Below are 14,908 nucleotides of genomic sequence, written 5' to 3' on the forward strand. Positions count from 1 at the left end.
TGGAGAGATGGCTCAGTGTTTAAGAGCACTGACTGCTCTTCCAGAGGTCCTAAGTTCAATTCCCAGCAACCACATGGTGGCTTACAGCCATCTGTAGTGGGATCTGATGCCCTTTCCTGATAAGTCTGAAGACAATGACAGTGTCTTAATTAAATAAATTTTTGTTAAAAAAAAATTAATGAGAATGATTTATGGTGTCAAGAGACTTGACTCTTGACTCCAAAGAGTACTATGCTAAGGAAGGGAGAAGAGTCTCAAGAAGTCCAGAAATGGTGGACTTCAGATGTAGGGCCTGAGAAGTTTGTACATTCATAGGAAATAAAGGAATTTACCTACTTCTGGCCTCAATATTTATACCTTTTTGCTAAGCAAAACAAAAAAGAAATCATGGGAGGATCTTGAAAGAAATGGTAGTTTGGAATCTTTGCTTCATATTCAAGATTCAAATGTTTCTTAAGGTCACTGTGCTAGACACTGAGGAAAAACAGTAAGCAAAGCACATGGCTTCAGTGGTATGTGAGTGAGTGAAGTGGACATCCAAACAAACTAATATTATTAAGAGCTTCCATAAAGTCACCAGTTTGGCAAATGTCCCTTCCTTTCATTGAGCGCTTCAGGTTGATTCTGGAAGAGGAATGTGGTAACGGTGCAAAGAGTTGGATCTGTGTTCAGATAAGCATTTAATTCAACAGATGTTTATTGAGCATGCCCTACACACCTGGAGGTGTTCAAGAGAATAGTCTGACAGACTTATGTGATGCTAGGTTTGTAAACGAACTACAGATAGAATGTATACATATATATACACATATACAAGTACTCGCATGCTATAACGCCCTGAACAGTACTTTATATATCCATTTCCCCTAAGCCCCCACATGCTTTCATTACTGTTTCATTCTTGGGCTACAGATATGCAAGTCAGTATTTGTAGACAGATGTTGGGGTTAAAGTGACATACAGGCTTGTAGTATTCCAGGACAAGTTAAACATCTGTCAGTGCTTGGGACAGTCCCACATGACAAAAAATTATCCCACCAAAAACTTCCTGACCACTCAGTCACCACTGAAAAAGATAAGAATTTGGGACTGCAGAAATTGTGTCTAGTTGTTTATTCTAAACATTTATTATAAGATTGTAACTGTCAAGAGACCATGTAATGTCATGCTCTGACTAATAGCTAATAGTCTTTCTGACTAATAGCTCAAATATTTGTGAAGTCCTCAACTTTTTCAAGAGTCAGTACTTTCACCATAAGTCCTCTCTAAAATGAGAAGGTGTGGCATACACACACACACACACACACACACAAATTTCAGTTTTTCTTATAGTGAGCCCAAAATAGAACTACTTACTGCTATAATGATACTTGGTATTTAGCTTTAAAATACAATGAGACAAATTTACAGTGAGGTTTGCATTCATCAAGGCCTGTAAGTGTATGCTGTTTAAGGGGACAGTCTCACGGCAGCCTTTCTGGTGATGGTCAGTCTGGCAGTTACGGGGCTCTAGAGAATGCTCAGTGGTTAGGAGAACTGGCTGCTCTTCAGAGGACCCGAGTCTAGTTCCCAGCACGCACGTGGTAGTTCACAATGGTCTGTAACTGCAGTACCAACAGATCTCATGCCTCCTCTAACCTCCACAGGCACCAGGCACACACGTGGCACACAAACATACACACAGGCAAGACATACACATAAAAAATAAGTCTTTAAAAAACAAATACCTTTCAGAAGCTGTGATATCACTTTGTGTTTGTGAATGTGTTTGTGTGTAAAACAATACAATAAAACCAAAGAAATGAACATAAATCAATAAACCAGAAATGACTGCCAACTAATGTAATGTAAATAAAGTTTGTAGACTTTGTTTTGTGTCAGGTAGCCTTCAGTTATTGAAAACCATGGCATGGTTTGGAGAAGGCTCAGCTGACGTGCTTCAACCATCTTCATAAGGACCTGGAGTTAGATGTTCTGGAAAGAGCAGAGAGCCACGCCGTGTGCCCAGAGCTTGCAGGGAGGCAAGGCAGACAGACTTGCACTCTGAATCTCATTGGACACCCTTAGCTCTCAGATTGATGGGATTCCGCTGCACTGAGAGAGCAGTCTTCAGGAAAGGTGGAGAACGGGCCAGGAAGACACCCATTTCTACCTCCGGTCTCTCACTCACATCTACACACAGAGCACACACTAGCCATGTCTTTTTATGCAGCATTTCAAATGGCTTTGTTAGGTGTGTATGGTGGGGAAGTAGAGGAGAAGGAATACTTTTGGGAGAATCTTTTTTCTAACTAATGTACTAATTTCCACAGATAAAAGTAGAGCCCGTCATCCCAGCCCCAAGTCCAGTTATCCCCAGGTTGACTCTGCGAGTTGGCGCTGGCCAGGACAAGATGTAAGTATGAACAGTGGGGATCGGTGAGCCCTACCTTGTGCATGCTGTCCGAATGTATTAGGGCTCTGCCAGACCTCCAGCTATGAACAGAGTCTACACTGGGAGCTCTTTGCTCTCAAGTTTTATTGGCTTCCTCCTCCAGGTAAATGTTCTTATCTTTGCTAGGCGTGAGGGATCGCATGCTGTCCACCCCTGCCTTCTCCTTTCTAAAGGTTAATATATGGCAGTATTCCTGCAGATTATCTGAGGTCCTGGCTATCTGAAAAATAAGTAATGAGTGTGTTAGCCGCCATGCTGCACACACATGGTTGCAGTGTTAGACCTTCCCCCAGCACGTCATCTGTCCCTGGGACAGAGAATAGAGACTGAGGTGGTCTGCGCTTTGTCCGGTGCCGGTAAGACAAAGATGTCTGCTGACTTAGGGAAAAGGTACGTGACTGATAGCTGGGAGCCCGGCCATCAGTCCACTTACTTGTATTTCCTCTTAAGAGAAAATGAGGAGGTTAGATCTCAGCTTACCATTTCTAGGAATCTTCACAGATCGTCTTACTGGGCCATTTTTCTTTTTCCAATATTGTTGGTAAATTTTATGTGTCTGTGTGTTTTGCCTGAGTGTGTGAATACCACATGCATAGCAGTGCCTACAGAAAGGCCCATTTTTCTTTAAAGAAAATTGTTTTCCTTCATTCATCCTTTGAGGAAGTGTTAAGACCTACAGTATTCTCAGACTCCCGATACAGTATGAACTATTAGTCTTGTAAGTCCTCTTGAAATACTTGCTCTGAACACACACTGTGTGTGGCATTTCAGTGAAATTAATGAGTTTATTACTTATTTTAATTTTATTTTTCCCAGTAAATGTGAAATAGAGCAGTTTGCTTTGAAAAGTCAGATATTAGAGAGAGGGCTTGGGGACATTCAGGTCCCGCTCAAGTTCAGTGTGAAAGTGAGGCGAGGACTTAAGAATGTATTGATTGAGAGACTACAGTGCTTACTGGGCAAGGCGGTACTGTCCATCTAGAGGGCAGTCACTGGGACAATGAAGCAGCATGGTCAAGAATCCAGTCAACCCAGTCTACAACAGCCAGGCCCTGTCTCCAGAACCAACACAAGACAAAAAACTGGAAGTTTTGCTTTTTTTTAATTGAAATTTTCATTTACTATTTTTATTTCTTCTTCAACAGTTTAATCCACATATACAATGCAGTTTGATCACATGCAACCCAGTCCCATTGTACTTGCTCTGAGCCCAGCCCCACCTTCCTCCTTCACGTCCTCGGCCTTTTTCTCTGTTTCCTTTGAGTAGCCTGGACTATGGGCTTGGGGCCATCCACAGGAGCAAAAGCAGCCTGCCTGCCCCTTGTGGGTACAGGGAAATGACACCCTCCACCCCAGCAGTCAGTGAAGTGGCTCCTCAGCTCTGGGTGGAACCTAGGGGGCCCCTCCTCTTCATTCTGAACGCTGGCAGCAGTGTCACAGCCAGAGGAGAGCCTTTCACAGCCCACATCGGACAGTCTGTGTCCTCTCTCCTCTTCCACAGCCGTCCATAAGCCTTGGCGGGGAGGGCCTCGCGTGATGTCACCGCTCACTTAGGGCTCAGTCACTTCTCAGCACAGGGTGAGTTCTAAGTGTCTGCGCTGACTGCTGCCCACTCCAGAGAGGAGCTTCTCTGACCAAGGTTGAGAGTGGGCAAAGAAATGAAATAAAGGAAAGGAGGAGGACATGCCTACTTGTAGAATACAGGGAAGACTTTTATTGTAGATATAAGAGAGAAAGCAGGCGGGGGGAACAGTCCGTACTGATGGAAGCCGCCAGACTAAACCACACCTGAGAAGAGAGGCTGCTCCTGGCCAACATGGCTGAGCTAGGTTGGCATCAGGCTGAGGGAAGAAGCGGAAGCCTGGCTGGGAGGGAGGGAGCCGTGCAGGGAGAAGCTGGGAGGCCTCAGAGCTGGCCAGCCTCTGCTTGGGTGCTTACTAGAAACGTTAGCCAGCTGTTTCTGAGACCTGACAGAGCAGTATTAGCCCTTGGGTGTAAGCACAGATATTTACAAGGCCTTTTAACAACGCATCCCTTCAGTGAAACAACAGTAGAAGACCACCACCACCACCACCACCACCACCACCCAGGCCTGTGACCTCCCTAGACTGGGCCTTTGACAGTCTTCACAGTGCAGATCACTGTTATCAGTTCGCTTCATCGTAGAGCACGTGTGTTCTCTATACTGTTCTCTCCATGCTAAACGTCCCTCAGTAAAGAAGTCCCTGTGCATTATGATGGGAAAAGATAGAGGCCGACGTCATCTTTCAGAAAGTCTGTGCTCAAGAAGAGCTGAAGGGCGGAGTCCAGGCGGTTCTTAGTCTCTGGCTCTGACTGCATCCCTCCTCTCACTGCTGATAAACAGGCCTTCAGAGCTTCTAGAACTCTACTTGAGCTCAGCTTCCTGAGGAAGCTGAGACTGAGGCAGGCTCCTGCGCAGCAGTGCACTTACCAGCATGCACAGCTCTAGGAAACACCTTCACCTTGGGAATGCTCTACAGCTGGCCCCAGGTCTCCAGACAGAAAATGTTCTTGTTCATCATTCAGAAGATACTTTTACCTATTCATATTTAATTCCTATTTTCTCCATAGCTTATCAGTACCGTCTTAACTCCACACACAAGCTTGGCTTCTTCCCTTCAGAGAATTAAGATTTAAAAAGGCATTGCTGGTTACATTCATCTCTCTGCCCTGAAGCGCCTGTTGGTAATTCTGTTGGCTGTCTGTTCTGTTTTCACCTTTGAATAAATCATTCATATTCCTAAGAGATAGGGAGATGCAAGGACTGGATCCTATTACTCTGGAACAAAATGTCCAGCTTGAGGGAAATTAGGATAGCCTGGATTCTAGACAAATTACTCTCGGAAGTAGTGTTTCATAACACGGAACTTGTAGACGCCAGGAAAATAACTGCCATGTTTTGTGAACAGTTAATCACGTGACCAAAGCAGGCACTGAAGTGTGCTGGACAAAAGCATTAAGTGTAACACATTACATGTCAAAATCAGAGGGAGGTAGGGCTCAAGTCAAACAGATTCTCATATAAATAGAATATTTATATATTTTGGGGGTGGGAAGATCTAAGGTAAGGCTTGGTAACCTGCAGCCGATGAGACACAGTCAGCCTACCGCTTGCTTTTGAATGACCTGTAACCTAAGAATGGTGTTTTAAATGACTGAAAAATCTTCTGTGGGGCTATCCGGTTGGCTCAGCAGTTAAGAGCACCTGCTGCTCCAGGAGAGGACCAGACTTCAGTTCTGTGCATGAACATCAGGTGACTCACAGTCACCTGTAGCTCCAGGTCCAAAGGGTCTGCACCCATGTGCCCATACACATAAAATGTTTAATTAAGAATTAAACCTAGTGCTATGGTATTTGAGGAGTAGGTAACATCAAATTCTCTCTTTTACAGTAGCACATGAGGAGCTTCCCTGAACATTGTTCCTGGCTCAGTGATGGAAAGGGCAGGGTCGCATCCGTGTGTGTCCACTTACTGTCTGCACACCTGGGGCCCGCTAGAGTCGCATCCGTGTGTGTCCACTTACTGTCTGCACACCTGGGGCCAGCTAGAGTCGCATCCGTGTGTGTCCACTTACTGTCTGCACACCTGGGGCCAGCTAGAGTCACATCCGTGTGTATCCACTTACTGTCTGCACACCTGGGGCCAGCTAGAGTCACATCCGTGTGTGTCCACTTACTGTCTGCACACCTGGGGCCAGCTAGAGTCGCATCCGTGTGTGTCCACTTACTGTCTGCACACCTGGGGCCAGCTAGAGTCGCATCCGTGTGTGTCCACTTACTGTCTGCACACCTGGGGCCAGCTAGAGTCGCATCCGTGTGTGACCACTTACTGTCTGCACACCTGGGGCCAGCTAGAGTCACATCTGTGTGTGTCCACTTACTGTCTGCACACCTGGGGCCCGCTAGAGTCGTATCCGTGTGTGACCACTTACTGTCTGTACACCTGGGGCCAGCTAGAGTCGCATCCGTGTGTGTCCACTTACTATGTGCACACCTGGGGCCAGCTAGAGTCGCATCCGTGTGTGTCCACTTACTGTCTGCACACCTGGGGCCCGCTAGAGTCATATCCGTGTGTGACTACTCGTCTACACACCTGTGGCCCGCTAGAGTCGTATCCGTGTGTGACCACTTACTGTCTGCACACCTGGGGCCAGCTAGAGTCACATCCGTGTGTGTCCACTTACTGTCTGCACACCTGGGGCCCGCTAGAGTCCTATCCGTGTGTGTCCACTTACTGTCTGCACACCTGGGGCCAGCTAGAGTCGCATCCGTGTGTGTCCACTTACTGTCTGCACACCTGGGGCCCGCTAGAGTCGTATCTGTATGTATCCACTTACTGTCTGCACACCTGGGGCCCGCTAGAGTCGTATCCGTGTGTGACCACTTACTGTCTGCACACCTGGGGCCCGCTAGAGTCGCATCCGTGTGTGTCCACTTACTATGTGCACACCTGGGGCCAGCTAGAGTCGCATCCGTGTGTGTCCACTTACTGTCTGCACACCTGGGGCCCGCTAGAGTCGTATCTGTGTGTGTCCACTTACTGTCTGCACACCTGGGGCCTGCTAGAGTCGCATCCGTGTGTGACCACTCGTTGTCTGCACACCTGGGGCCAGCTAGAGTCGCATCCGTGTGTGACTACTTGTCTGCACACCTGGGGCCAGCTAGAGTCGCATCCGTGTGTGACTACTTGTCTGCACACCTGGGGCCCGCTAGAGTCGTATCCGTGTGTGACCACTTACTGTCTGCACACCTGGGGCCAGCTAGAGTCGCATCCGTGTGTGTCCACTTACTGTCTGCACACGTGGGACCCGCTAGAGTCGCATCCGTGTGTGACCACTCGTCTGCACACCTGGTGCCTGCTAGAGTCGTATCCGTGTGTGACCACTTACTGTCTGCACACCTCGGGCCCGCTAGAGTCGCATCCATGTGTGACCACTCGTTGTCTGCACACCTGGGGCCAGCTAGAGTCGAATCCGTGTGTGTCCACTTACTATGTGCACACCTGGGGCCAGCTAGAGTCGCATCCGTGTGTGACCACTTACTGTCTGCACACCTGGGGCCAGCTAGAGTCGTATCCGTGTGTGTCCACTTACTGTCTGCACACCTGGGGCCCGCTAGAGTCGTATCAGTGTGTGACCACTTACTGTCTGCACACCTGGGTCCAGCTAGAGTCGTATCCGTGTGTGACCACTTACTGCCTGCACACCTGGGGCCCGGTAGAGTCGCATCCCTGTGTGACCACTTACTGTCTGCACACCTGGGGCCCGCTAGAGTCGCATCCGTGTGTGTCCACTTACTGTCTGCACACCTGGGGCCAGCTAGAGTCGCATCCGTGTGTGTGCACTTACTGTCTGCACACCTGGGGCCAGATAGAGTCGCATCCGTGTGTGTCCACTTACTGTCTGCACACCTGGGGCCCGCTAGAGTCGCGTCCGTGTGTGTCCACTTACTGTCTGCACACCTGGGGCCAGATAGAGTCGTATCCGTGTGTGACCACTTACTGTCTGCACACCTGGGGCCCGCTACAGTCGCATCCGTGTGTGACCACTTACTATGTGCACACCTGGGGCCAGCTAGAGTCGCATCCGTGTGTGTCCACTTACTATGTGCACACCTGGGGCCAGCTAGAGTCGCATCTGTGTGTGTCCACTCACTGTCTGCACACCTGGGGCCAGCTAGAGTCGCATCCGTGTGTGTCCACTTACTGTCTGCACACCTGGGGCCAGCTAGAGTCGTATCCATGTGTGACCACTTACTGTCTGCACACCTGGGGCCCGCTGGAGTCGCATCCGTGTGTGTCTACTCATCTGCACACCTGGGACCCGCTAGCGTCGTATCCGTGTGTGACCATTTACTGTCTGTACACCTGGGGCCAGCTAGAGTTGCATCCGTGTGTCCACTTACTATGTGCACACCTGGGGCCCGCTCGAGTCGTATCTGTGTGTGTCCACTTACTGTCTGCACACCTGGGGCCCGCTAGAGTCGTATCTGTGTGTGTCCACTAACTGTCTGCACACCTGGGGCCCGCTAGAGTCGTATCTGTGTGTGACCACTTACTGTCTGTACACCTGGGGCCCGCTAGAGTCGCATCCGTGTGTGTCCACTTACTATGTGCACACCTGGGGCCAGCTAGAGTCGCATCCGTGTCTGTCCACTTTACTGTCTGCACACCTGGGGCCCGCTAGAGTCATATCCGTGTGTGACCACTTACTGTCTGCACACCTGTGGCCCGCTAGAGTCATATCTGTGTGTGTCTACTTACTGTCTGCACACCTGGGGCCCGCTAGAGTCGCATCCGTGTGTGTCCACTTACTGTCTGCACACCTGGGGCCTGCTAGAGTCGTATCCGTGTGTGACCACTTACTGTCTGCACACCTGGGGCCCGCTGGAGTCGCATCCGTGTGTGTCCACTTACTGTCTGCACACCTGGGGCCAGCTAGAGTCGCATCCGTGTGTGTCCATTTACTGTCTGCACACCTGGGGCCCGCTAGAGTCGCATCCGTGTGTGACCACTCGTTGTCTGCACACCTGGGGCCCGCTAGAGTTGTATCCGTGTGTGACCTCGTACTGTCTGCACACCTGGGGCCTGCTAGAGTCGCATCCGTGTGTGACCACTCGTCTGCACACCTGGGGCCAGTTAGAGTCTTTTCCGTGTGTGACCACTTACTGTCTACACACCTGGGGCCCGCTAAAGTCGCATCCGTGTGTGTCCACTTACTATGTGCACACCTGGGACCCGCTAGAGTCATATCCGTGTGTGTCCACTTACTGTCTGCACACCTGGGGCCCACTAGAGTCGCATCCGTTTGTGACCACTCGTCTGCACGCCTGGGGACTGCTAATACTCTTTTAAGGTGGAATTAATGACCTCCTGGCTATTCAGAAACAAGAGAATCTGTGTGCTCCTCGTGTCTGTGTGCTGGGGAGGTTGTTTATTGCTGAAGGACCAAGTCTTGAAATGATGAGAGAGAGAAAACTCTTTACAAGGTTCAAATTACACCCTTTTCCACGGAACATCTTTAAGACAATATTTAGTTTCTAAGTCTTGAAGAACTTAGGTCTTCTGCCCTTGATCCATAAAAGTACTTTGTGGTTAGAGAGGGTCCTCTGTTCTCTGTTAGTGCTCCTCACAGCAAAGCAGCAGCAGTTGTTTTCCTTAGTCTTCCGTCCTTCAAAACTGTCTTGTAGAGGGTTCTAGGATGTCAGCACCCTTCCCGACAGTGTTAAAATTCAGGGCAGCTTCTCAAAGATCCCAAGTTCCCTCCAGTCCACACTGAAGTCCTGAAGCATTGACCCCAAAACTACAGTCTGAGCTGTGTGACTGAGGAAGCCAGGCGTTCAAGGCCACTGCCGGAGTGTCTGGGCTCACGGTCATGAGCCTTTCGGCTTGCCCGGAAGCCTAGCGCTCTGCTGGGCGGGATCCTGGAGTTTCCCAGCAGGTGTGACAAGCAGTGTATGATACTCAGGGACAACACAACTGTCCTTTGTTTGTCATCCTGACCTTACTGTTTGCTGGCTGCTTTATTTCAGGCAACTTTAGAAGGGATGGCTAACTGGTGGCCTCATCCTAGACCTTTCCTCAAGAACATAGAGCAAAGTAACATTACAGAGTTTGTTAGGGACTCAGTCTCTTCATGGAGAGAAGCTATGTATGATGCTACACTCTGGGAGGGAACAGCGGGTGGATTTCTATAAATTTGATGCTAGCCTGGTCTTCCTAAAAAATTCAGACCAGTCAGAGCTATAAAGTAAAACCTTGTCTAAAAAAAAAAAAAAAAAAAAAAAAGCAGTTGTCAAGAAAGAAACATGACAGAATAGTGCCTACAGGTTTTCTAAGTTTAAACATCTGAATATTTATATGATTCAAAATTCAGTTATGCCTCATAGGAAATAGTAATTTTCCATATTATCATTGTACAGTATTAATAAAAACATAATATACATTTGTACAAACGTTGAGGGTGACTACTAATGAAGAATAACCATTCTCCCCACATTTTATAAAGGCCCCTCTTAAAGCTGTCCTATCACAGATGCTAAAGGGAGTATCTTACACCTCCCAGCCCACATAAGATCTCTCTAAGTAGCCTAGGCTGGCCCTGAACTGGGACAGTGGCCATGTGCCCCAGCTTTGAGTGTCTGCCCTTTTCCATCTTCTAGGCTGTACTCCCCCACAGGCAGGCTCCTGAGGAGGAGTTCACAAGCCTCAGCGCCTCCCTCCGTCCCTCCAAGGCCTGGACAGTGATGAGCCTGTCAGGCAGCTATGTCTTCTCCCAGGGAGAACGCGGGTCCCTCTGAGAGTTTGCACGGGTTGCATGGTATATTCTGTTTCATGGCTTCACCCAGTTTTCTGGTTGGGTTTGAGGTCTTAGGGGCTGCTTAACTACTGGCAACTTCATCCTGCTGATATTTTGATTTGCAGTAGTGATTTCTCCACTCCTGAGAGTCTTCCTTCTCCAGCCGCTCCTGACTGAGGCACTGAAACAAATGCACTCTTGCTTAGGCAGTCCTGGGGTTGCTACAGGTTCACATAAGCGGGGACTTGTAATAGTTGTCATTTCTCAGTTAGCTCCATGCACTGTGGACATTAGAGCTGAAGCATAGTCATCAAAAACCAGAAGGCTTGATACTTTAAAACATAAAGCAGGTGTAGATACTTGTCTCTGTGTTGGCAAACTTTTGACAAGAGAAATAGAGTAACCATAAGGAAATACAAAAATAACCATTTAACAATACTTTCAAGGAAAATACACATCTTTCTGTTTTAAATGTTGTTCTGGAAGTATGCATGGCAGACATGCTTGCACTCAAGGGATGAGGCGGGGGGATTACTGCAAGTTTGAGGCCAGCCTGTGATGTGTAGCAAAACCCTGTCAGCAGTGGGTGATGGGAAACCCCAGAAGGAAAGTGGGATCTTAAAGTGGGACAGGGCAGGCAAGAGGAACAGATGCCTTTTGTGAAGGGCCAGTCTGGCGGGGCCAGGGCGGAGAAGCCGTGTACAGCACAGCTCAGCGCCCGAGTGCAGTAGTGAGCAGCATGGCCTCTGAGGCAGGAAGGCCTCTTGACTTTCTGATTTCAGTATTTTCCCCTTTTGATTTTGATTTTTAATTGAGGTACCATGGGTTGTCTTTCTTTTGCCCTGCCCTAGGGAAATTACTATAGAAATGGAAACATCCCAGGCTTTAAGGTAGCTAACAGAAGCAATGACCAAAAACGAAGACTGACAATATTTAGATTTCATAAATGCAGTATGAATTTTTTAAAAAAGACTGTGTCTGCAACAGTAAAATAATCTTTTTATTTATTTAATTATTTTTTTAACTTATTCATCACCCCCCTCCCACAATCCTTTCCTTCATTCCCCTCTCCCCTTCTCCTCTGTGCCGGTGCTCCCCACCATCCCCAGGTGGGGATCCCCCAGCCCTGGCACTTCACGTCTCTGTGAGGCTAGGCACTTCCTCTCCCATTGAAGCCTCTCCCATTGAAGACCGACCGCAGCTTTGGGACAGCCCCACTCCAGTTGTTCAGGACGCACAGGCAGGTGAGGCTGCCCATCTGCCAGGCCCTGGCTTCTCTGTGCTTGGGCATCTCTGCCCCTCGTACAGACGGCACTGACACGGCTGTCTGTTTGAATCGTCGGCTGTTTTCTAGGTTTTTGGTTGTTTGGTTTTTGTTTTCCAGAAAGCTCTGGTCTTCATGTATTACACTGCTCTTCTCTTCACTGACCTAGGATTGTGATGAAGTCTGAATTTAATTTCTTCCTCTGGAGCATTGTAGTTTGCTCACAAACACCAAAAATGCAGTACATATATTGAAGAGAAAAACTAGTCTGCTATCAGAGCAACCAGCTTTGGGTTTGGGGAAATGCTTTTATGACCCAGTAAAACAAGTGGAAAGATTACAATCAAAGCATTTCCATCTTGCTTGTAAACAATTACAGCAGTCCTTATAGGGATGCCACATTAGAAGACTGAGGAAAATTTACTGAATTCCATTCTAATGCAATTAGAGCTAATTTTGTTCCTTAAATGAATAAAAGGTCAGCCAGTAAATCTAGCTTATCTGGAGTCCAGACTTCAATAAATTGTTTTATTTAATTTGTTGTAAAAGATCTTATCCTTAATGGGTCTAGGTCTTATTAGTTCACTTAGGTTTTAAAATATTTATGACCACCTTTTTAGATATGATTTGAATGATAGTTGGAAAGTTTCTCTCCACAGCTTTATCAAGGCCCAACATCACTAATTGAATGAATATAGGAAGGTACTTAAGATTTGTTATCTGAAAAAAAAAGCTGATGTGAACTTCCAGAATTTAAATGTTCTTTAGCCTGTGACAGGCAGAGATAATTTAGCTGTATCATGGTAACCTTTCAGCTACTATCTGATTATAATTCTCCCTAAAGATCAACCTGCTCGTGGTTCAGATCTTTATAATACAATATATGCGTAGGGATAGAAACGTTTAGAACTGTTACATCATTTGCATTCTGTGTTTCCTGTCTATCCTGTGGTAGACTTGGATTCTTGCCTAAAGATTTTGGATACATGGAATAACTTGTTTCTTCGCCTTTTCCATACCCGCCTTAGGAAATTATAAAGTGGATCCTCGCATTGCAACACGGGTTTTGGGATAAAGTCTACCCTTTTTTCTTACAGTGTGGCCTCAGTTGTGCACACAGTACTGGCAAGCCCTGTTGGCCTGTCTGTTCAGATTTGTTCTGTGGGGTTCCAGAATTGCACATTATATTCCCCTCTCAGTCTGTCTTCCAGGCGCCAAGGACGACCTTGGAGCAGCGTCCTTACTGACCCCTGCGGGCCTTCCATCAGCCTACAACCCCACCCCCTGCTTGCTCTGGGGCCTTTCTCTCTCTGTTCCTGGGCTCTCCGCTGTCTTTTCCTTTTCCTCTTGTTTTTCTTTCAGCCTCATCTTCCCAAGTCAAACCCAGGCTTCTCTCTGTCAGGGAGATTTGAGAACCCCCTTCAGATCGCCTTACCCTGTTTTAATCTTTGGCCCATTGTATCCGGCTTCTGCTCAAGGACCATCTCTAGCTTCTTTTTTAGAGAATGCCTCCTATTCTTTGAAAGTTCTATGCACTGATATGTTGACCATATCCACCAGCTGCCACCTCCCTCTAACTCCAGATAGTGCCCCATCCCATCCCCCACCCCTAACTCCGGATAGTGCCCCATCCCAACCCCCACCCCTAACTCCAGATAGTGCCCATCCCATCCCCCACCCCTAACTCTGGATAGTGCTCCATCCCATCTCCCACCCGCCTTCAGGTCCTATTTTGACTGTTAGTTATTAATAATCCTCAAAGTTGAATTAATGTTTCCCATATGTCTGTGAGTATATGGCCATCCAATGGGGCATAAGCATCCCATCCCCATGTTCTCAAAAAAGAGTAACTTTCTCTCCTCAGCAGCCACCAACTACCAATGGCTCCTCAGATCTGGGTGGGTCCTTGAAGGCCTCTTCTGCAGGCTGTAATTTTGATTGCTTTATTTTTGTTCAGACAACATGACTGCTATGAGTCGATATTTACGACAGCCATGTCATCTTCAACCTAAGCATTTCCTTGCTTTTCTCTCCCTCTACCAGCCCTTAAGTTCTCTCCATCCCCTCCTCGTGTGGTTCCCTAAAACTTTGGTGAGAGATTGATATAAATGACCTGTTCTTAAATTTAAATTTGGTACTTTAAGCAGTTACACGTCTCCGCATTAAGTGCCATCCACTGCCAAAAGGGTCTTCTCTCACCAAACAGAAAGCACTATAAATCTGAGTATAGACTTAAGTATGTACAACAGTTTGACAGCATTACAACTTAGCTAAAGAACAATATTTCCCCCAGGCCTCCCAGATCTGTGACCTCTCCAGTCTTATGACCTGCTCCCAGCTCTGGAGCAGATTTACAATAGGCTTGAAATCATCCTCCTGCAGACCAGACCCGTGTCTGCTCAGAATGTAGTTGGTTACACACGTAGATGCTATGCCACTATTACGCCCCAGGTGCATCTTGCCGGCAGGTCAGTGTCTGAAATGCAAGCTCTAGTGCTGAGAAAGCCCACTGATGGCGTTCCCCTCTCCACAGCACCTTCTGATACTGCGTAAGCTGGCTGTCGGGACGGTCTGGTTAGTCACGGTTGATGTCTCCGCCCTGACACTGAAGTGAGTAGTGCTTCACCAGCAGGGCCACACTGTCCTCTCTGAGTTATTTTCTTGAGTTGGAGAATCGTAGGTTTCCATGTAACTTTTTTCACACACTCGTCCTTTGCAAGGCTTCCATAGCTTGTTACTGGGACTTGTGCAGAGAGCAGGCTGAGTCCTAAGAGCGTCGCTTCATGAGACTCGTCGTTACCGACTCCCGCTTGTCTGCGGCCCTTCCCTGACCATCCCCTTTGTTCACAGTATTTAGCCCAGTTGCCTCTCAGAAGATTTTGTCTGAATGG

At 47.7% G+C, this 14,908-nt stretch overlaps 1 protein-coding gene across 1 annotated transcript in view; it reads left to right on the forward strand.

The window, feature by feature from the left end:
- Taf3 (TATA-box binding protein associated factor 3) overlaps positions 1 to 14,908 on the forward strand; it is a 149,537-nt gene that overhangs the window by 117,426 nt on the left and 17,203 nt on the right. The window contains exon 4 of the mRNA XM_052157296.1: positions 2,313 to 2,395. Coding sequence (XP_052013256.1) covers positions 2,313 to 2,395 — 83 coding nt within the window. The remainder of the gene's footprint in view (positions 1 to 2,312; positions 2,396 to 14,908) is intronic.

This window comes from Apodemus sylvaticus, chromosome 14 (assembly GCF_947179515.1).
Source record: "Apodemus sylvaticus chromosome 14, mApoSyl1.1, whole genome shotgun sequence".
Classification (NCBI taxonomy): domain Eukaryota; kingdom Metazoa; phylum Chordata; class Mammalia; order Rodentia; family Muridae; genus Apodemus; species Apodemus sylvaticus.